Source organism: Eleutherodactylus coqui, chromosome 3, assembly GCF_035609145.1.
Source record: "Eleutherodactylus coqui strain aEleCoq1 chromosome 3, aEleCoq1.hap1, whole genome shotgun sequence".
Classification (NCBI taxonomy): Eukaryota; Metazoa; Chordata; class Amphibia; order Anura; family Eleutherodactylidae; genus Eleutherodactylus; species Eleutherodactylus coqui.
Genome location: NC_089839.1, coordinates 65,943,885 through 65,966,476, shown reverse-complemented (window position 1 = coordinate 65,966,476; position 22,592 = coordinate 65,943,885). Strand labels below are relative to the sequence as shown.

The 22,592-nt window shown below is 47.0% G+C and overlaps 2 protein-coding genes across 2 annotated transcripts; one reads left to right on the top strand and one right to left on the bottom strand.

The window, feature by feature from the left end:
• Window positions 1–9,867: 9,867 nt before the first annotated feature.
• On the bottom strand, window positions 9,868–20,770 carry CRLS1 (cardiolipin synthase 1). Its single transcript, XM_066595678.1, has 7 exons — window positions 20,339–20,770; window positions 16,116–16,253; window positions 15,145–15,274; window positions 13,161–13,246; window positions 11,745–11,813; window positions 10,993–11,084; window positions 9,868–10,178 (listed from the first exon to the last, which is right to left on the bottom strand). The coding sequence occupies exons 1-7, from the start codon at window positions 20,639–20,641 to the stop codon at window positions 10,091–10,093; spliced, it is 906 nt and encodes a 301-aa protein (XP_066451775.1). The 5' UTR covers window positions 20,642–20,770; the 3' UTR covers window positions 9,868–10,090.
• LOC136619664 (dentin sialophosphoprotein-like) lies at window positions 16,451–20,334 on the top strand. Its single transcript, XM_066594428.1, has 7 exons — window positions 16,451–16,512; window positions 17,412–17,569; window positions 18,194–18,382; window positions 18,728–18,976; window positions 19,430–19,618; window positions 19,901–20,089; window positions 20,327–20,334. The coding sequence occupies exons 1-7, from the start codon at window positions 16,451–16,453 to the stop codon at window positions 20,332–20,334; spliced, it is 1,044 nt and encodes a 347-aa protein (XP_066450525.1).
• Window positions 20,771–22,592: the final 1,822 nt, after the last annotated feature.

Here is a 22,592-nt window from a genome sequence, read left to right as displayed (position 1 = left end):
CTTGAGTTAATGCATTAACCCAACGCTCCGACTCAGCAAAGAAAATTACAGCAATGCATTATGGGATTTAAAAAGAATTGATCGGGTGTGATATCCGGCTTCCACCACAATAGCAGATGAAGTCAGATGTTCGTCCTGCGGTCCAACTATAGATTACAGTCAACGAAACTGTAATCAAGGAACAGAAAACATTTGTTTCATTGGTTCCAGCAATACGAGATCAAGTTTATCTGTTCTATAAGGCCCCCCTCTAACAGGCGCTTCATACCAAAATTAGCGCCGTGCTGTAAGCGCAACACAATACTCCCATTGTTTTCAATGAGACCGCTCACACAGCCGCTCAAACGGTGCATGTTTTATTTTTGGGTGTTTCAGCATTTTTAAATGCTGTGCGTCGCCCATTGAAATGAATGCACAGCATTTTTAGCAGCGCTAAACTCCCTAGCTACACTATGTGAGAAAACAAGCAATACTCACCTAGCAGGTGCCGTCCGGGTCCCGGCCGCTGCTAATTGAATGGCTGTGATTAGTTCATTGAGCGCTGGCTCTGATTGCTATGATGAAGCATTGCAAGACTTCTGTCCTGTAATGCCTTACCACTTGTAATAGCGATCATAGGCAATGGCAAGCTGGATGATGGTCAAAAGAATAGCTAATACCTCCGCTGATACCAAACCCAGACCTTACACCTGGCAGACCGGCCACCGACCACTCTACCACCACCAACAGGGTGAGAAACAGCAGAACACATTCTAGTATTGGATGCATATCAGTGAGTATCATACAGTTTATAAGGAACTCGGTGCTGCCAGATGACATGGTGACACTTGCTACATCAGCCCAACAACCTTGTACCACCACCTCATCACATCACATTATACATTTACAATACAGATTTACTGCAGAAGTAAAGAAGTGATCAGAACTGAAGAAGAGGAGACAGGATAGAAGATAGTGAAAGACACAACAGGAGCTCCACATACAGCGGACTTACCTCCAACGGCAACTACAACCCTCAACGGAATGTTGGCGCTGCAGCTCCTTATATAACCTGTGACATGTCATAATCTGATGATGTGAGGGGAGGAGCCAGCAGCTGCAACATTCCGTGACATCACACGCTGCAGCCGTTAGAGACCAGATGAGGATGAGCAGCCAATCACATTTCATATAGATAAAATGGCCTGTAAATTTTCCCACCAGACCCCAAAACTTTGTACAAGGGTCAATAATGTCATTATTTCTATAGGGTGTAATTGTGTCATCATTTCTAGTGATTCTAACACTAATAGATCCGCGACAATCACTCATATATGCCGATAACACAGAAGCCACATACAGCAGAACACGGGATTGTATGTGTATTAGAGGGGGGTAATAGATAATATAAGGAGGGGGGCTGGTAATGGATATATGACCAGTATAAATAATACTATTATATAAACCTTCCGTCATTTATGGAGATGCTGCTATTTCCTGGATGACGTGGGGGTAAATATAAGATATCCCACAGAAAGCCGTATTCAGCAGAGAAGCCTGGAAGCGTCATTGTATCAGGAACGTCCTGATTTCTTTGGTATGACAATCTGTGCCCTCCCAGCTCCTCCCATTATATGACATCATTTCACCTAATACAGTGTGATATAATTTAGGCTATAATCTCCTCCAGTATAAATGGCTGACGGGCAAGAGTTTTATAAAACCTCAGTGGGATCCAGATTGGACTGTTTATAATGATAAAGATCTCCTGCAGCAGCTGCGCCATTTTCACAAGCGCAATCTTTCAGTGCTGATGAGTTCTGAACCCTCCAGGGAACCATCACCCCCAAAAACCTTGTAGGAGAACATTCATGGGGGGTATACCGAGGTCAGGAAAAGACAAAAGAGATTTGGGATCAGGAACAATACTGAAGATTACCGCTAACCGATTTACCCACCATGAAACCACATGGATATTACCTTATTAAGCCTTGTTGACAGGACCATTGCTGGAAATTTAAAGGGTTTTCTGAGACTAAGATGTTAATGACCCATCCACAGGGCAGTAGTAAATAGAATTGTGCAGGGCAGCAAAGTTTGGTGCTAATAAAAAATGACATCCAATGTAGTATTACATGTAGTCTTTGACATGACATAGTTGAAGCATCGCTATTTTATGACTATGGAGTAATAAAGGATGCATCCTGTTGGATGTAATTTTTTATTAGAACCAAACTTTGCAGTCCTGCACAATTCTATTTACTATTGACTGGAGTTTGGGCTTGGATCCTGCCCATAGCAGGGCGCGCAAATTGAATCGCTTCCCTGGAAACAGTGTGAGGTTGGTGTGGAGTGCTGCTGTTAACGAAGCAATTCCATCCACAGGACAGGTCCTTATTATCAGATCAGGGGGGTCTGCGCTCTGGACCCCACCAATCAGCTGTTTGAAGTGACTGCAGCACCGTGCAGTGAGCACGACGGACACTTCAGTAGATTTTTACATCCAGGGTGGCTCGGCTTTATTCTATAGGGCCGTGTAAAAACACGCTCGCCCTGTAGATTGAAGCCCCGGGGTCTCTGCATGTGACAGCTCCCTGCTAACGGCTGTCGGAGGTAGCCAATAGCCCGGAGCTGTCATCGGGGATCACAATGGATAACCACGATCACATAAAAGTAAATAAAAAGTGAAATATAGTTAAAGTTCCATGAGGGGCGGGGAAAGTACTCACCTCCATCCTCCGTGGACCTGTTGCCAACTTCTGCACATGAATGCCAGACATAAAATGTCGGGTGCATTCACAGAAGGCCAGGGAGCATGGGAAATTTAAAATCTAGCAAGAGTAGCCGAGAGCAGGGAGATGTCACCGGGTGATCATGTAAAGTGAAAAAAAATTTGAAAAAAAGGTCATTTCATCTTCCCTCACGGATCGTATCCATGAGGGGAGATGAAATTATGAACCTAAGGCCCCAGTTTTATCCAGGGACCTTACCCCGACTTCTGTGAATGTAGTCATCGGCTAAATGGCAGATCTGTGCAAAAAGGTGAGGATTGCCAGGGAAATTTAAAATCTCCCTGCTCCTGGCTATCAAATATAGCCAAGAGCCTGGAGATTTCACGTGGGGCCGTGGTCCCTGGTCACGTGATCGCCATTATCCAATGGATAACAGCGATCATGTAAAGTAAAAAAAAAAAGTTAAAGTTTCATCTCCCCCAATGGATCGCTTCTGTGGGGGAGATGAAATAATGTACCTAATGCCCCCGGATTTATACCCCGACGGGATCTTTATCTGCGGACCTTTCCCCGGCTTCTGCACATGTGCGGAGAAGCTGGGGAGGGCCCAGGAGATTTAAAATCTCCTTGCTCCTGGCTACTAAAAGTAGCTGAGAGCCTGGAGTAGTGATCGGAGGCCTCAATGAGTGGTTCCCAGTAGCGATCTACCTTAGGCTGATCTTACACGACCAGATAGAGATTACAGATTCCATATGCATCTGATCCGCGGTAATATGCAGATCAATCGAATGCATTGGATTACACAATTCCGCTCACATTAGCGGGTCAGAATTACATAATCCATTATCAGAAAACAGAATGCAGCACGTTCTATTTTACCATGGATATCTGCAACATAGAGCCCATTGTGCTCTATGGTCGTAGATACAGTATACCCACAGCCCATGCGCAATTACATTGTATATGGGCTGCGAGTACTCATGTCATCGGTAAGTGACAGCGAGGGAAATATACACAAACAGAAAAGAGGTGTACTGTACATGGCAGCGTCTGTGAGTGCGCAGTTATAAGCAATACATTATGCGGCTGTACGCAGGGCCACGGCTGGGCTCACAGCTGGGATCCGCTGCGGGCCTCCGCAAGCGGACTCCACATATGGCCATGTGAGCCCAGCGTTATTCAGTTCGCTACCTGTAATACATAATTTACAAGAAGCCCCGGGAACGCTCTCCTTCCTGCAGTTCCAGGAGCAGCTTGTTGAACGCCTTCTGTGTGAGACCGCCGCACCTCATCAAGCTTACGAAGCCTCACAGAGCGCCACTTTTTACACCCCTCCCTGCCGCTGAGGTCAAGAAATACCCCAAAAAAAGTGTCAAGATTGCAGCAAGCATGGGGGGAAGAGAGAAACTAGTTTTATTGCCCCACATGCCCATCCTAAGGAGGCCTCCGTAATTACCTGTTTTCAGACAAAACACAAAGTTTAGTTCAAAATGTATTTTTATTAGAGTCTTTAGGCCTCTTGTCCACTAGGAAATTCGGACCCGTGCAGATTCTCCATGCAGAATCCCGCAGCGGGTCCCTCCTTTCCCGCGGACATGAGGCCTGAAAATTCATTTCTCTCACCTGTCCGGACGCAGCGGATCTTTCCTCCGACGTGGCCGGATCTTCTTTCTTCAGCCGGAAGGATGTGCTCGGCGCGCCGTAAGCCCCCCAAGGGGATTTCAAAATAGGGTCACTTGTGGGGGTTCTCTATTGTTTTAGTACCTTGATGGTTCTACAAGTGAACAATCAGGCCTGGAATTTTTTCAGTTGTGCCCTGAAAGCCAACGGGTGTTCCCTCCATTACAGGCCTAGCCATGTCTCCAGTAAGTAGATTGGGGCTACAATGGGTATGTTTCTGAACACGGGACAAACAGGGGTATCTATTTTGGGGTGCAAGCCTTATTTAATTTGTGTGCTATCGAAAAAAACTGCCAAAAAAATGAAAATCATAATTTTTATTTTTGTTTTACTTAGATTCATTAAAAAAATGTGGGGTCAGAGTTCTCAGTACACTTCTAGATGAATTTGTTAAGGGGTCTAGTTTTGAAAATGGATTTTTTATTTTTTTTTACCTGCCCTTTCACTTCCTTTCCCATAGTGTTCTAGTTTAAAGCTTTCCTGATGAGTGTAGCAAGGTGTCTGCCAAATACATGGTCTCCTGTCTTTGTAAGGTGCAACCCGTCTCTAGCAAGGAGTCCATTGTATAGGGAATTCACTCCATGGTCTAGGAATCCAAATCTTTGCTGATGGCACCATCGACATAGCCCGTTGTTCACCTCTAGAATCCTGTTCCATCTTCTTATTCCATGGCCATCCACTGGGAGGATGGATGAGAAGACCACCTGTGCTCTTAGTTCCTTCACCTTCTTTCTGAGGTCTTCAAAGTCTCTGCAGATAGTTACAAGGTCCTTTTATGCAGTGTAATTTGTCCCTACATGTATTAGTAGGAATGGGTGGTGTTCTGTAGGACTGAAGAGTCTTGACAGCCTATCAGACACATCTTTGATTTGTGCACCTGGAAGACAGCACACCTCTCATGGGGTGTCAGGTCTGCAGACAGCGGCCTCTGTTCCTCTCAGTATGGAATCTCCCACAACCACCACTCTGCTTTTCTTCTTCAAAACACTTCTTTTTCTCCATCCAAGAGGATTTGGAGTGCTTACTAGGCTGTTATTTGTGGGCAAAGTCATATCTTGATGTACCTCTATGTTAACTCCTGATTCTTTGAGTCACATGACTCTATTCCTCTGCTTCTACCGGTAGACTAAAAATATTTTTTCCTTCAACATTCTGAAGTTACTTCTACTCAGTTAATAAAATCCTAATCTTGCTTAGGCTACATTCACACAAGCGTGAATCTTGCGCACGTTTTTTGAATTAAGTCATAAACATGACCGATATATTCCGTCACAGCTATGCTGTGAGGTAAAAAACGAAAATTGCTGCATGTCCTATTTTCTCGCTTAACTTTGAATGCATCGCCCATTGTTTTCAATAGGACAGTCAAACAAATCTCATGCTGTGCAATGTTCCCATTGAAAACAATGGGAAACACTTGCCGATCCTCCGAAGCGCATTAAACAGACGCCGGAGGATCAGAACTTCAGACAAATAATGCAGGGTGATTTTGCATGAAAAGCCCCTTGCATTTTGCGGATAAGACACGTTGACAAGCGTGATATCAGGCCAGGTTTCTCGGCCCAATATAGCACTCGTCCATGTCACTGTAGCCTCAATAAGTTTCAATGTAGCTATTCTCCCCTGAAGACTTTGCACCTTTTCCTCTAATAGAGCCACAAACTTACAATTCTTGAAAGTGAAGTTTGGCTTTTCCTCTGGCAGGTCTGTAAACATATAGCATACATTGCAAATCACCATATGCCTACTCTCCTCCTACATGTTGCACATAGTCAGTTGATGTCCACTTACAAACCTCTTTAAAATCAAGCATACTCTTAATGAAACCTAAGATGTTACTGACGATGTCCTCCGAGCAGCTAAACCTAGCAATCACCCCACTCACAGCGACTCTTCCCACATTGCACCGGAATATGCAAATGATCTTCATGGCACTCCAAGCACTGGTCTAAAAATTACACTAGAACTCATAACAGCCCATTTGGGACTTGAACCCGCAATCCCCAGCTCCAGAGGCCTAGTCCAGTTAGTACTGAAAGCAGTATAGAAGGGATTTGAAGGATGCATGTTTGAGTATTAAAGATAATAATGTACTGTCCCAGGAAAATAATTAGTGGCAAATTACAAAGCTAAGAACTAGTTGTGTCACTTACTTAATAAAAGCCCCTTTAGAAGCTGACTGAGTCCTGTAGATTATGTCTTGTGGGCTCCTGCCTGATGGAGGCATAAAGGCCTCAGGACGTGCGGTCTGCAGCACCGCCAGATAATTGAAAATGGTGTCCACAGTGCAGTAGAGCCATCTCTGGTTCCACTGTGGAGCTTCTACCAGGGACTGAAGACTCAAATGAGGACAACAGACTTTGGTATAGTTGCCCACAAGACCGTAAATGCAGGCACCTTTTTTGCTGGCACTGACAAATTGCAGTCTGCAGAGAGAGCGAGTTTCCAGAACCCAACCGCTAGGAGAGCTCAGAGATGTGACGAGACCACAATGGGACCCAATTGCCATGTACTGCTATACAGCTCCGGCAGCCGCTCAGGTTGCTCTGAGGCACATTGGAACACGAACATAGGTGAGCAAAATGTTGGTGCACCCTGGGTCTCTGCAACATAGCTGATAATATACAGGCGGCGCATACAGCTTCCTCAGAGCGCATCTGCTTGCTTGCTTCAGCTAGCAAGCCATGCCTAGGACACTGACATTGTGCATGTAGATCAATGGCCTATGAGAAAAAACTAATTGTACGTCCTGCACTGCTAGACTTCTCTCGTGTTGGGCCTCTAAACAGATTATACAAATGTGCACTAATTAAAATCGGTCTTGGCCAATTGGGAAGAACTGCGCGTCCTTAATGGAGTAGGCCAAAGGAGGACAAATAAGACACCATGAACTGTGTTACAGGGCATCTTGGTATACACAGTCCGCTATGATCCACACTTAGCACTTGACATAGCCATCGAAGTAGCGTACATCATACCTCCTCAGAAACGCTTGTGAAGTTGGAAGCAGCTTGCAGGGGTTCAGTTATGTGCCAACTTTTAAGTGAATTTTGTGTAATTTTATAAAACACCGTAAATAACTGTATGAAAAGTACATATCGACCGGTAAGTGTAATTGGGCTGTAATGGCAGGCATTGGTCTAGGGATGAATCCACATGGTGAATTTGGAAGGCTTCAGTTAGTCTTTGTGACAGAATGTATGAAATATCAGGGTGTAATGGGATTTACATATAGAAAACCAGCACTAACATCTATAGAAGAAAACAAGACAGCAGGAGGCTACTGCGAAGTAATCATGGGGTGTGGATGATTGGATGAAAGGGATTCAGTCATCAATCACGGCTCTGCTCTGCCAAGGGGACAATGGCGCCTGGTACCAATCTAATCAAAGATTAATGAAGAAAACAAGCACATTTACCAACTCATTTAGGACAAGGAGATGCATATAAGGTAAGGAGCAGCGGAGATGTCAGTCATTACCTGAAGAGTCAATGCACACCTGAAGCTAGAAATTGTGGACGCTTTCCTCATTCCATTAGTAGAAAATAGTTTTGGTGATGATGAAGTCAGCTTTCAGGATGATAATGTATCTTACCACAGAGCAACGAGACTTAGGCCTTTCTTGAAGAAATGCCTTATTAGCTGAACAATTCCTGGCAAGGAATTTATTTCCAATGGGATCTTTAAGAAAAAAATTGCACGCCGCTGCGAACTTGATACGGAATTCCGTAGCAACAAGTTCCTCTGCGTTGCGGTGAAAATATTCTGCTCCTATGAAAGGCCCTGCAGGCATCTACAGTCTATGGATGCTGTTGGTCAACCAATGCACTAGCATTAGACAGAATTCTGTGAAACTGAACTAAGGGTACATTGACATGGGGCAGCAATAGTGGGAGGGAGCTGCACAATTACAGGAAAACAGTTAATATGTTTTCAAGCCACAGTTTTACCTAGCGGGCTTTCCTATATTAAAATGCGGTCATATGCGAGTGCATATCCCTGTTACATAACACTTCTAAACTTAAGGCATTTTTAGATGGAAAAGATAATATTTCAGTCGACTGAAAGATTTAGGCCTCATGTCCACGGGCTTAAAATCCGCAGCGTTTCTCCCGCACGCGGATCCACGCCCCATAGGGATGCATTGAACACCCGCAGGTAGTTAAATACCTGTGGATGTAATTTTTCCCGTCAGGCGCAGAACCGCGTGCGGGAAAAAAAGTGGACATGCTCCATTTTAGTGCGGGTCTCCCGCAGGCTTCTATTGAAGCCTATGGAAGCCGTCCGGATCCGCAGGAGACCCATACCAGAATTAAACTCACCTGCTCCGGACGATGCGGTTCTCCCCTTCTTCGCGGCCGGATCTCCTTTCTTCGGCCCGGTGAATGTGCCCGACGCAGGCATGCGGCACGCCAAGCACATATGCCGGCCCGAAGAAAGAAAATCCGGCCGCGAAGGAAGGAAGATCCGCATCGTCCGGAGCAGGCGAGTTTAGTCTTTTTAGGCCTCATGTCCCCGGGGAAGGAGGGACCCGCTACGGATTCTACATGAAGAATCCGTGGCGGGCCTGATTTTCCCCGTGGACATGAGGCCTTAGCCATCCATTTACATAAAGAGTTAATGGCCACTAATGTCCATTAACACATTTGCATGTAAAAGCACTTCCAGGAGCTGTTTGCAGAGGCCAGTCTGTGTTTAAAAACAATCCCAGCTGTGCAAACAGCTGCCAACACATTCCTTTGTTCTCTCCTGGCTGCCTGCAGATTACATTGTTCTCTCACAGCTAGAGTAAACTTGCAGTAGGGAGGACAGCATGTGGTCTATTTAAAGAGAACTGTGTTTGGTTTATCTCTCAGTGGTTAAAGGATGGATTTTAAGTTAACTTTAAAATCATCATCCAAAGAAAAGTGTATGATGCCTGTGTTTTAATGTAACGATTATCACTCATCTTTAGTCATTTGAAAGAATTTTGACCAATAAATCACTGCATGTAAAAGGACCTTTAGCAAATTAGGCCTAAGGGTATGAAAGGCTTCCCTATGAAATCTTTGGCAGTTTCTAAGCAAAGTTCACTGAATGCAGATTTTTCAGCTGATTGCGCCCCACTCTGTTTTATCCCCTCCGCATGTAGAAGACATATGTTGAAATCTCTTTGCTGCTACTGTAATGCTCGGTGGATTTCCACATGCAAATTAATCATGGAACCTGCAGAATATTGGGCCCGTATAATATGAGAGCGCAGGCAGCCGGAGCAAACTTCTTGTGGATTTCAAAATGCACAATATTAGTCAGTGCCCCGAGAATTTGTACATTTGCATTGTATGTTGCAAACGTCTTTTCAGCTTTAATCCTTTACAGATCGAGAAAAATGTAGTTTCCCTTATAGAATATTTACTACCGAGTGCAAATCACATAAGTAGAAGAAAGTCTTGGCACTGTAAGATCACATTTAAAAAAAAGTTACCGGACCAAAGCTGATCACCTGTTGACAGACACCATTTCTGCACCCGCAACTTTTATCAATCATTCCACAGAAGTCACCGTGTTTATTACACCACATTCATATAGTGACTACTATAAAGTGTATAAATAAGCTCATTACATGTTGATCCGTTTTGCTGAGTCCACTGATCATCCGTAATTACATTGAAGAAGTGTCATATAGTACATATTACAGTTCCAGGAAGAGTCGGCGCCGTTATTTATTGTTCATAACCTTTACTGTCTTTTGTCCATAGCGATAGTAGCTATACCCTGAGGCCACAGTTGTGAGAGCAGTGATACACCTGGAAAGAAACACACATTGATATTAGATACGAAAACTCAGTCATAAAAGCATCTCATGGCTCTCTATACCATCAGTCCAGCTGAGTAGATGGGGAAGGAGGCGCACCCAAAATGCTAGCTTTTCCTTACATTATGACTCCAGACTTAGTGCTACTGTCTAGCTCCAAACTACATGTATCACCCCGATTACAATCAAAGTACTAACGATCACTTGTCCGTGAGTGAGTGAGTTACATGCTCTGCCTCTGATCACATGACTGTGACATCATCGCAGGTCCTAAAGCATAAAACATGCAGAGGCTGACAACAGCACAAGCCCCGGCATTTTTTATAAAGTGGGCGGGGTTATTGGGAGGGGGCATTGCCAGAAATTGGCGTAAATTATATCAGAAATGTATTCCATGTTGAACCTGTCATACATTTCTGTGTAGGCCCACAAAGCAGGCCAGATACATTCGATGCATGAAGAGGTGCGCGCCTCTTCGTGTATTCAGCGCACCGTGCACTCGGGAAGATTGTACTAAACTCAGCGCAGGGAACGCTGGGCTTAGTGAATTTCCCCCAGTACTTTTGATCCGTACCAACACAAGTATTCTCCTCCATATTGTAGATACAAATAGGGATCTGTAATAAGGATTCTGTACAGGAGACACATACTGAATCCGTATGGACCCTCATAATGTTGACTGGTAGGGATCCCATGCATTAGACCCCAACCAATCAAATATTGGTGGCCTATCAAGCAGTACAAATCCTCTGTATTCATATCCTAAAAACCCCTTTAAGCAATGTGACCATCTCTAAATAACTCACCATAACGCTTGAAGATAGACACTATCCACATAGTTAAATACAGGAGCCGCCAAGGATGCTGCCACCAGTATTAATTGGACCGCGGTGTTCATCTGGAAAAAAAAAAATATATATTGGGCATTAAAAAAACAAAATTCATCATTTTTTCACGCCGCATATTATATATAGGTCACTAATCCAATTGATGAACACTGCAGACATGAGATGGTTATCATTGGGCTGTCAGCTATTCCTTCCGATCCACCATATACATGCATGTCCGTAACTGACGTGTTCAGCCAACATCCATCTAATGTGTATGGGCGCCTATAACCTTCGCCAGCCTTCTAAAGTTACTGACCACCTGGCTGATAACTGCAAGAATAGCAGAGGATGTCTGGCCAGCGCTGTTTGCGTAGCTCCGACTGATATATTTGGAAGCTACAGAAGCAGCACAGCGCTGTGCTGAAGCACTCGGCTATTTGTGACAATAGTTAGAAACAGGGAGTCGGGTTTTCACATCTCAATACTGAAAAGCTGTTTAAATGGGTATTCCCATTTCGGCAACATAAAAAATACAACTCTTGAAACAAGCCCATAAATCAGTTACATGGATGGAAAAATAAATAAAAAAAAAAATAAAAATAGATTTTTCGAAGGCAGCAAGGTGAGAAAAAAGAAATGGGATAAAAAGGCCAAGGGGTTAGGGATATCTCATGTTAACAGACATTATGTCACAGATATAGCAAAGAGGTTAATGGATATATACTTGCCTTACTGATAAACGTTGGCTCTAACCGAGCGGTTACATAGCAAGGGTTAAAATATCTGCCAAGATTTCTCTAAAGGAGAAGAGGAGTCATTGAATTATATATATATATTTTTAAATAACTTTTAAACCTACAACAGACTAAACTCGCCCCGACATCCAGGGAGGAGTAAAAGCTTCCTGCACCTGGTTCTATTATGGAACTCAATGTGTGATCAGTAGACAACAAGCTCCCTCTAGTGGTGGCAACAGCAAGGAAGACTTTGATCATTTGGAGCTCTGACCACTAAAAGATGCCTTAAGAAATTACCTTTATAGCCAGTAACACTTTCACTGCCAAGGGGTATTTTGGACATTTTGTACCTCTAATAGGCAAGTAAATTTTCACACTTTTGGAAATATAATGCAGATAGGCACTGCAAGAATGAGCAAGTAAAAAATGGCAGATGGTGCTGGAAGATGTGTTAAACTAAACATAATGCCGCAAAAACTAATTGAAACACTTATAAATACACATATCCATAATCTACAAGCGGGCCACTCGTCCATAGTTGTATATAAGGTTCTCTTGTTTGTGGCTTTTTTGCCTTTTCCCCCCCCCCCATAGTTTTATACCAAAATGTATGCGGTAGATGTGGATTACCCCTTTAAAGGGAACTGGTCCTCCACTGTAAGCACCATAAATTAAGTTACACGGAGTCCAGAGAGCCTATTTTTATATTGCTCCAAGCGTTTGAAATGGTGCAGAATGCCGTGGATCTTCCACTTGGGAGACGATTGCGGATGCCACAATTCGAACCCTGTGCAGCTGGCCTGACTCTTCAGAAGGCTGTTATCCCGCAATCCATAGAGATGAATGGGAGTGCATGCGCCTTCGGACAACAGTCAATCTGATGCATGCGTGCGTGTCGATTTCTCTGAGGAGCCCTGCAATAACGGTGGACCGGTTGAGTAAGGCCGCCTGCACACGGGCAGAAATCCCGCGGCGGAATTTTCCGCGGGATTTCCGCCGCTGAAAGCCTGCATAGGAGTGCATTACAATACGCACTCCTATGCAGACGGCCGCGGTTTGGCCGCGCGAAATGTCGCACGGCAAACAAACCGCGGCATGTCCTATTTCTGTGCGGGGCTCGCAGAGCCCCACACAGAAATGTCACTCACCCGGCCGCCGACTCCGCTCTGCACATGAAAGAGCCGGGGCCGCCAAGCGCGGGTGAGTACGCACTCGTCCCTGCAGGCGCTGGGGTCGGGTCCTGCGGCGAGATTTCTCGCCACCGGATCCGACCCGCCCATCTGCAGGCGGCCTATGAGGGGAGACTCCCCCTCACCTAAACTACAAGCACCATAACTGATTTAATGGTGTTTATAGCTGATGTCCGGCTCCTTTTAAGGTAGGTACGCACAAATCACATGTACTTACTGGAGGTGGGAGGGTTTTATAGCGGACATAAAAAACAGCAGCAATCAAGGCGACGTCCCTCAAAATGATCATGACGGTCAGAGGAACTGTGGACGATAAAACGGGATGTTAAGTGCGGCATGGATACAGCATAAGCTTTATTTTATAAACTGTTTTTTTGTTGTTTTCTTTATAAGTTTTTAAATAAAACTAGAACTGAATGATATTTTTTTCTAATCCGTTTTTATTTTGCGTACACGGTTACGGGGCGGCCGTCTCCCCTGAGCTGTTGCTCTGCTCTAACGACAAACGTTCAGAGAGTCGCAGCAGATTCCTCAGCATATCACATTGCAAGAAAAGCAGATGATCTTTAAGTGATCTTTATTATCCAATTAGCAGTGCCAACATAGTCACATGACTGGATGTCTTTAACCCCCTAAGACCCACCTGACGTACATATAAGGCAGGCGGTATATTGCGTGGTTTCGAAAGCAGAGCCTGCTCTATACCCAATGGGTGTCAGCACTCTCTGACAGCTGACACCCACCTGCAACTACAGTGATCAGAACAAACCTTTTAGATGCCATTGTCAAGTTTGACAGCATGTCAGTTTAGAGCCTAGCGAAGACTCCCATGTCTCCCGTGTATTGTGTCTAAAAATACAATACTGAAATACGGTGGTGCCTTGGGTTAAGAGTTTAATTCATTCTGTGATGGAGCTCTTAACCCAAAACACTCGGAAGTCAAGTCAATATTCCCCATTGAAATGAATGGAAAAGCCATTAATCTGTTCCGGATCGCAAAGCTCTCCCACTGATTTCAATGGGGATGGCGTTGCCCCATTGAAAGAAATAGGACGCCGTCACCCCCGCAGTGATTTTCAGGGGAAGGACTTTAAATATAAGCCTTTCCTTGAAAATTATCCCTAGCTGTAGTAAAAAAAATAAAAAAACAGGCTCAGGCCTGTCTAGCCGCCGCTTGTTCTCCCTGCACTGCTCTGAAGCTTTTCAGCAGGCGGGGATTAAAAATGCAGGTAGAACAAGTGATGGCTAGGCACGCCTGAGCCCCGGCAGCGGTGGATAGGTAAGTATATATTTTTTTACTACAGCTAGGGATAGATTTTCAATCACTGCAGGGGTTGCCGGCAGGCCATTATTTTCAATGGGGCCACTCTTAGCAGCGGCAGCCCCATCGAGAGCAAGGTTCTTAACCCAAGTTTTTGCTCTTAAATCACAGCAAAAATTAAGGAGAGAGCCTGCTCTCAAGTCAAAAAGCTTGTAAGCTGAGGCACTCGCAAGCCAAGGCATCACTGTATTGCAGTATATTATAGAAGCAGTTGAACTACTGCCAGTTAATGTCTCCACAGATATAAAGCCCTCACATAGCCCATTGATGGAAAAATTAAAAAAATAAAAAGTTACGGGTCTCAGTGACAGAAGCTATTTTTAAAAAAATAAATAATACACAAAAAAACTGTTTACATTTTGTACGACCACATTTGTACAAACCCACGGATTAAAGGTTAATATGCCATTTTGGCTGCACCATCAACATCATAAAAATCAAAACTCAGAACAAGTGTGTTTTTTTTTCCATTTCATTCCACTTAAATTTTTTTTTTAAGTTGTTCAATACATTATACGGTACATTAATAGTACTACCAAAAAATACAGCTTGCCCCACAAAAAAAAACAAAACAAAAAAAAAAAAACCAAACAAGCCCTTAAACATCTGCGTCAACAGTAACAAAAAATAAAAAGTTGCAGTTCTTGAAAAGTAGAGTTGCTGCGTTATGATACATTTAGAGCAATGTACCCTGAGGCCACCCTTCATCTCCTGCGTATGCCCAGCATGCCGACCCTGGCTTGTAGTGGTAAGAGCATACGGTCCCCACCGCACTTCTAACAACTTACGAATTGCCATAAAGTGTGGAAAGTAATTGCGATGGCTGAAGCGATTGCAAATCGTATAGACGCAGTGACATCATGGGGCGGCGCCTTCTTACCTGGGATGAGATTTGCATACGTTAAGCAGACATACAGGACACTGATAAGGATCTTGTCTGCTAGTGGATCCAGAGCGCTGCCTAATGCCGACTTCTGATTGGCCCAGTTCCTGGCGATATATCCATCCAACTGTAAAGGGAAAGCTTGCATTAGAAAGTCAGTGACCGACTCGCCACAATGGCGGCACATCTGCATAAAATAATCATCCTGAGCTTCTGAGTGTGCGGCTATGGGAAGATGAAGGTGGATCGGTGCCAGACAGTTATCTTGTGTACGGCCAGCTTTATGGATGAGGGAAGTTTACATCCCCTTCCCTTCCACAATCCCTCCCAACCCATGTTCTATCAATCTGCAAGGGTCCCAGCTGTCAACCCCCCCCCCAAGAGCCAGTCTGTGGGGCAATCCCTTTAACACCGTAGCACCCCAGGGTGCATATGGAGGGGGATCGGGAGACGAGCCTGCTCCATACATGGCCGGTGTAAGCTGTCTTTGACAGCTGACCCCCATGATCACTGTCCATGGCAATTGTGGCCGTTAAGCCTTTTAAAGGTCCATTTTGACAACAGCATTTAAATGCCAAAATCAGAGTTGGGGATCCCGAACGTCTCCATCCGCGATGAGATAGCGAGGTGCTGTCTGGGTGCATGGCAGCCAAGGGCTTTCCAAAGACCCTCAGGGTCGCCATGTATTTCGGCCTGTAACAATGGCGCCACCTGTCACTAGATGGCGAACAACAAAACAGTTGGAGCTGTAATTCTGTACTACAAAAAAAGCGGAAACAAACGGGCATCTTGTACAATGGGCACCAATGAGGCGTCCGTTCCACAATAGAAGTGACTGGTTCCCATTACTTCCTTCAGTGATTCCGTCACAGCGCCATTTTCAGTGCGTTACATATGTGAACGCCCCTCATGTAGAGCAACGGACGTCTATCTTATATACCAATTACCCGAATGCGCTGAACACTCACCACATCCGTTATCCCAGCGAGAATGAAAACGCCAAGTGCGAGGTTGAAGTCTTCTCCGACAATCAGGTAGCCGAGGACAGGGGAGAGGCTGATCCTGGTCATGGACAGGAAGTTTGGGATCGTCCAAGGGTTTTCATACTGTAAGACAAAACGGAGAAGATTTCCATGTTTAGTAACGAGCGGCTACGTGCACAGCGGAACAGGTGCTAAGGGTTTTGGTGTGGATCCGCGCCAAAGTCTGCATGCAATGTACATTAGTATCAGCAGTGACAGAAAAAGAAAGGGTTAACAGGCAGCACTCACTCAGGGTCCACGAGGGCAGGGCTGGAGATTAAATGCAACGCCATGGAATAAGGAAACCGGATCTTGATTCCACAGGAGAAGTACACAGCAAAAGGTAGAGTCCGCGGCGGGATATAGCGATGCAATAACAGCTTGTACTTTATTCCTCCATACAGATAGCTGCAGCTATGGAGTACAAGCTTGTATTGCATCGATACTTGCTGCCGTGGGCTCTACTTTTTGCAGTATCAGCAGTGACAGTAGTAGTTGTATACTAGGGCTTTCTGTTGTAGCAGCAATGACCGTAGTGCTTGCAGTAGTGACCGTAAGGGTGGCAGCAGTCTCAGCAGTGACCCTAAGGGTGGCAGCAGTCTCAGCAGTGACCCTAAGGGTGGCAGCAGTCTCAGCAGTAACCCTAAGGGTGGCAATAAGGACAGCAGTAGTCCCAGCAGTGACAGTAGGGGTGGCAGTAGTGACAGTAGTAGCTACAGTACTCAGCAGTGACAGTAGTGGTTGCAGTAGTACCAGCAGTAACAGTTGGGGTTGCAGTCGTCTCAGCAGTGACAGTAGTGGTTACAGTCGTCTCAGCAGTGACGGTAGTGGTTGCAATAGTGACAGTAGTAGTTGCAGTAGACTCAGCAGTGACAGTAGTAGTGACAATAGTAGCAGCAGTGACAGTAGGTGTTGCAGTAGTGACAGTAGTAGATACAGTAGTCTCAGCAGTGACAGTAGGTGTTGCAGCACTATCAGCAGTGACAGTAGGAGTTTAAGTAGTGACAATATTAGCAGCAGTGACAATAGGGGTGGCAGTAGTTACAGTAATAGTGACAATGGTAGCAGCAGTGATAAGTAGGGTTGCAGCAGTGACAGTAGTAGCTACAGTAGTATCCGCAGTGACAGTAGGAGTTCCAGTAGTGACAATGGTAGCAGCAGTGACAGTAGGGGTTGCAGTAGTACCAGCAGTGACAGTAGGGGTGGCAGCAGTGACAGTAGGGGTTGTAGTAGTGACAGTAGGAGTTCCAGTAGTGACAATGGTAGCAGCAGTGACAGTAGGGGTTGCAGTAGTACCAGCAGTGACAGTAGGGGTGGCAGCAGTGACAGCAGGGGTGGCAGCAGTGACAATAGTAGCTACAGTAATCTCAGCAGTAGCTACAGTAGTTTCAACGGTGACGGTAGTGGTTCCAGTAGTACTATCACTAAAAGTAGGGGTGGCAGTAAGGGTGGCAGCAGTGACAGTAGTACCAGCAGTATTAGCAGCGACGGTATGGGTTGCAGTAATGACAGTAGTAGCTACAGTAGTATTAGCAGTGACAAGTAGGGGTGGCAGCAGTGATAGTAGTTGTGACAATAGTAGCAGCAGTGACAGTAGGGGTTGCAGTAGTAGCAGCAGTGGCAGTAGGGTAGCAGCAGTAGTATCCGCAGTGCCAGTAGGAGTTCCAGTAGTGACAATGGTAGCAGCAGTGACAGTAGGGGTTGCAGTAGTACCAGCATTGACAGTAGGAGTGACAGTAGGGGTTGCAGTAGTGACAATAGTAGCAGCAGTGGCAGTAAGGGGTTGCAGTAGTGACAGTAGTAGCTACAGTAATGTCAGCAGTGACAGTAGTGGTTACAGTAGTCCCAGCAGTGACAGTAGGGGGTTGCAGTAGTGACAGTAGTAGCTACAGTAATCTCAGCAGTGGCAGCAGTAGCTACAGTAGTCTCAGCAGTGACGGTAGTGGTTGCAGTATTACCATCAATGAAAGTAAGGGTGGCAGCAGTGACAGTAGTAGCTACAGTAGTACCAGCAGTATAAGCAGTGACAGTAGGTGTTGCAGTAGCGACAGTAGTAGTTACAGGAGTATTAGCTGTGACAAGTAGGGGTTCCAGTAGTGACAGTAGTAGTGACAACAGTAGCAGCAGTGACAGCAGGGGATGCAGTAGTGACAGTAGTACCAGCAGTGTCAGTAGGAGTTGCAGTCGTCTCAGCAGTGACAGTAGGGGTTGCAGTAGTGACAGCAGTAGCTACAGTAGTATTAGCAGTGACTATAGGGGTTGCAGCAGTGATAGTAGTTGTGACAATAGTAGCAGTAGTGACAGCAGGGGATGCAGTAGTGACAGTAGTAGCTACAGTAGTATTAGCAGTGACAGTAGTAGTGACAATAGTAGCAGGAGTGACAGCAGGGGATGCAGTAGTGACAGTAGCAGCCACAGTAGCATCACCAGTGACAGTAGGAGTTGCAATAGTGACAGCAGTAGCTACAGTAGCTGTGGCAGTGACAGTAAGAGTTACAGTAGTCTCAGCAGTGACAATAGGGGTTTCAGTAGTCCCAGCAGTGACAGTAGGGGTTGAGGTAATGACCGTAGGGGTTGCAATAGTGACAGCAGTGACCGTAGGGGTTGCAGTAGTGACAGCAGTGACCGTAGGGGTTGCAGTAGTGACAGCAGTGACCGTAGGGGTTGCAGTAGTGACAGCAGTGACAGTAGGGGTTGCAGTAGTGACAGCAGTGACAGTAGGGGTTGCAGTAGTTATAGCAGTGACAGTAGGGGTTGCAGTAGTGATAGCAGTGACAGTAGGGGTTGCAGTAGTTATAGCAGTGACAGTAGGGGTTGCAGTAGTTATAGCAGTGACAGTAGGGGTTGCAGTAGTTATAGCAGTGACAGTAGGGGTTGCAGTAGTTATAGCAGTGACAGTAGGGGTTGCAGTAGTTATAGCAGTGACAGTAGGGGTTGCAGTAGTTATAGCAGTGACAGTAGGGGTTGCAGTAGTTATAGCAGTGACCGTAGGGGTTGCAGTAGTTATAGCAGTGACCGTAGGGGTTTCAGTAGTCCCAGCAGTGACAGTAGGGGTTGAGGTAATGACCGTAGGGGTTGCAGTAGTGACAGCAGTGACCGTAGGGGTTGCAGTAGTGACAGCAGTGACCGTAGGGGTTGCAGTAGTGACAGCAGTGACCGTAGGGGTTGCAGTAGTGACAGCAGTGACAGTAGGGGTTGCAGTAGTTATAGCAGTGACCGTAGGGGTTTCAGTAGTCCCAGCAGTGACAGTAGGGGTTGAGGTAATGACCGTAGGGGTTGCAGTAGTGACAGCAGTGACCGTAGGGGTTGCAGTAGTGACAGCAGTGACCGTAGGGGTTGCAGTAGTGACAGCAGTGACCGTAGGGGTTGCAGTAGTGACAGCAGTGACAGTAGGGGTTGCAGTAGTTATAGCAGTGACAGTAGGGGTTGCAGTAGTGATAGCAGTGACAGTAGGGGTTGCAGTAGTTATAGCAGTGACAGTAGGGGTTGCAGTAGTTATAGCAGTGACAGTAGGGGTTGCAGTAGTTATAGCAGTGACAGTAGGGGTTGCAGTAGTTATAGCAGTGACAGTAGGGGTTGCAGTAGTTATAGCAGTGACAGTAGGGGTTGCAGTAGTTATAGCAGTGACAGTAGGGGTTGCAGTAGTTATAGCAGTGACCGTAGGGGTTGCAGTAGTTATAGCAGTGACCGTAGGGGTTTCAGTAGTCCCAGCAGTGACAGTAGGGGTTGAGGTAATGACCGTAGGGGTTGCAGTAGTGACAGCAGTGACCGTAGGGGTTGCAGTAGTGACAGCAGTGACCGTAGGGGTTGCAGTAGTGACAGCAGTGACCGTAGGGGTTGCAGTAGTGACAGCAGTGACAGTAGGGGTTGCAGTAGTGACAGCAGTGACAGTAGGGGTTGCAGTAGTGATAGCAGTGACAGTAGGGGTTGCAGTAGTGATAGCAGTGACAGTAGGGGTTGCAGTAGTTATAGCAGTGACAGTAGGGGTTGCAGTAGCGACAGTACTGGTTGCAGTAGTCTCAGCAGTGACAGTAGGGGTTGCAGCAGTGACAGCAGTAGCTACAGTAGAAGCAGCAGTGACAGTAGGAGTTACAGTAGTGACAGTAGGAGTTACAGTAGTCTCAGTAGTGACAGCGGTGGTGCCCCGCTTTCCCCAGCACAGTAATCACCAGCTCCGGCTGCGCTCTCCGGTTGTCTCCGTCCTCCTCTCCTCCGCCGCCGCTCCCGGCCTTGTGTCGCCCCGTCTGGCACACCACCCGGGCGGGGACCCGCAGCGGGGCCGGCAGTAGGTGCAAGCAACGGAGCCGCTGGGCGGGCAGCAGCGTGCAGGAGGCCGGGCGGCCTCTCTCCGGCACATGGCGGCGGCGGGCCCAGCTGTCCTGCAGCACCTCGCGGCCCCTCAGCAGGCGGCGGGCCGGACAGCCGAGCGCACACAGCGGGGAGCGGCCCAGCAGTAGCGCCAGCACCGACATAGCGCTGGTCCTAGCGGCTCCCCATACAGCGGCCCTCGCTGCGCGACACGCGGCACACGCTTTACGGCCTTAACCCCTATGGGGTTGTTGAGCCTCCCCTGTGCTATCCGGTTGTCATGGAGTCATAAAAGGGGGAGGAGCCATAAGACAATGGAAGCAGCCCTCACTAGAGGAACCTGCAGGGCTACATAGACCTGTCCTCAGATGGGTGGCAGCCGACATGACCCGGGGCCGTCAGTGCCAGCGGGTGAAAGGTCACCACGGTATATGTCCAGCACACCCAGCTGACCTTGGCGGACATCCCATTCCCAAACCATAGAAGGGTAAAGGATTGTCAGAGGGGCATCAAAAATGGTGTCCGTTCGTCGCCTCCAGCGGTGACCTGCTGACATTCCCACACTGCAGCCAATCCCTGGCCTCAGCCGTGTAGAGCGAAGACTTAAAGGGGTTGTCTGCCATCTTTTTCACTAATGACTCCACCCGGGATAGGTCATCAGTAGCTGATGGATGAGGGGTCCGCCGCTAGAGACCCCTGTCCATCCGCTGATCGGCCAACTGACCAGTGCGGGAGTGATGCCGGTGCGCCCGTGTCTCACTCAGATCAATGGCAGCGCCGCTCCTCTGCTTCCTGTTCTGGTTGTCACACCCAGGAGCAGCGCCATTCTTTAATTAGGAGTGAAGCCGGCGCCAGGGCTTCCTCCTCTGTCCAGCCCACTGTACTGGACAGCAGGCCGGACGGAGACCCCCGTCCATCAACTACTGATGACCCATCCAAGGGGTAGTCAATACTGGAAAAGAGGGCCGACAACCCGTTTAACTGTTTTGTGCCCAAGGATATATATATATTTGTCCCCCAGGTGCGCAGGTATAGTGCCGGAAGAGCTTTAAGGCTGGGTTCTCACACGCCGGATTCCCGGCGGAAATCTCGCAGTTTAGCCGCAGCAAAAAACTGCGAGATTTCCGCTGGGAGAAGCGCTGCTTCAAAACCAGCGGCACTTAGCTGCGTGTTTTGAAGCGGCCTGGCAGCTCACTCTTCCGCTTCGGCCGGCGCTCCCATAGAGGAGAGCGCGGCCACAGCGGAACAAGAAAAAAAATGAACATGCTGCGGCCGGCTAATCCGCACCACAGCGCCGGCTTGGCCGCGACGAATTTGCCATGCCGTGTGGATGAGATTTCTGTCCACATGGCTGGCCGATCCCGGGATTAGCAGCCGCATTGCCGCAGCGAAATTTCGGACGGAATTTCTGCGGCAAATCCGCCCTGTCTGAACCCAGCCTAACAGCTGACATCTAGCCACAACAGCCATGAACGGCGTTCACACTGATCGTGGCTGTTAACATGTTCATGTCCCAATTGGTGTTCAAAGGTTCAGAACGCCCCCCGTGATGAGATCATGCTCAGTTGTCATGGCCTTCTGACAGTCCCGGGGCTGCCATGTGCCTCTGACTATTAAAGGAGTTTTCCGAGCAAATACCATTGATGACCAATCTTCAGGATAGGTTCATCAATAGTTGATCCCCGGCAATCAGCTGATCATCATGCCCACTGTTAGTGCAGGGGGGTCAGACATCATCCTAGAGGTTGGAGCAGGAAGTGTCTGGCGGCTTCACTCCCATTAGAATCAGTGGGAGTAAAGCCACCATGAAACTTCCTGCTCCGCCCCGTTGACAATGTCGGGCTACACTCCCCTAACGCTGCATGATTAGCTAATTCCCAGTGATCAACTTTTGATGATTTATCCTGAAGATAGTATTTGCCCAGAAAAGTCCCCAGGGAACCCCCTTCTTCTCTGCCGGGCTGAAGGAATACCCAGGAAACGTGGAAATAAGGGCTTCCCCTGCAGGGGAGATGGAGGAATTCCCCGTACTGGGGAGAGAAGGATTCCCCTGCAGTAGAGCAATTCCTCCATCTCACCTGCAGGGGAACCCCTCTCTCCCCACAACGAGGGAAT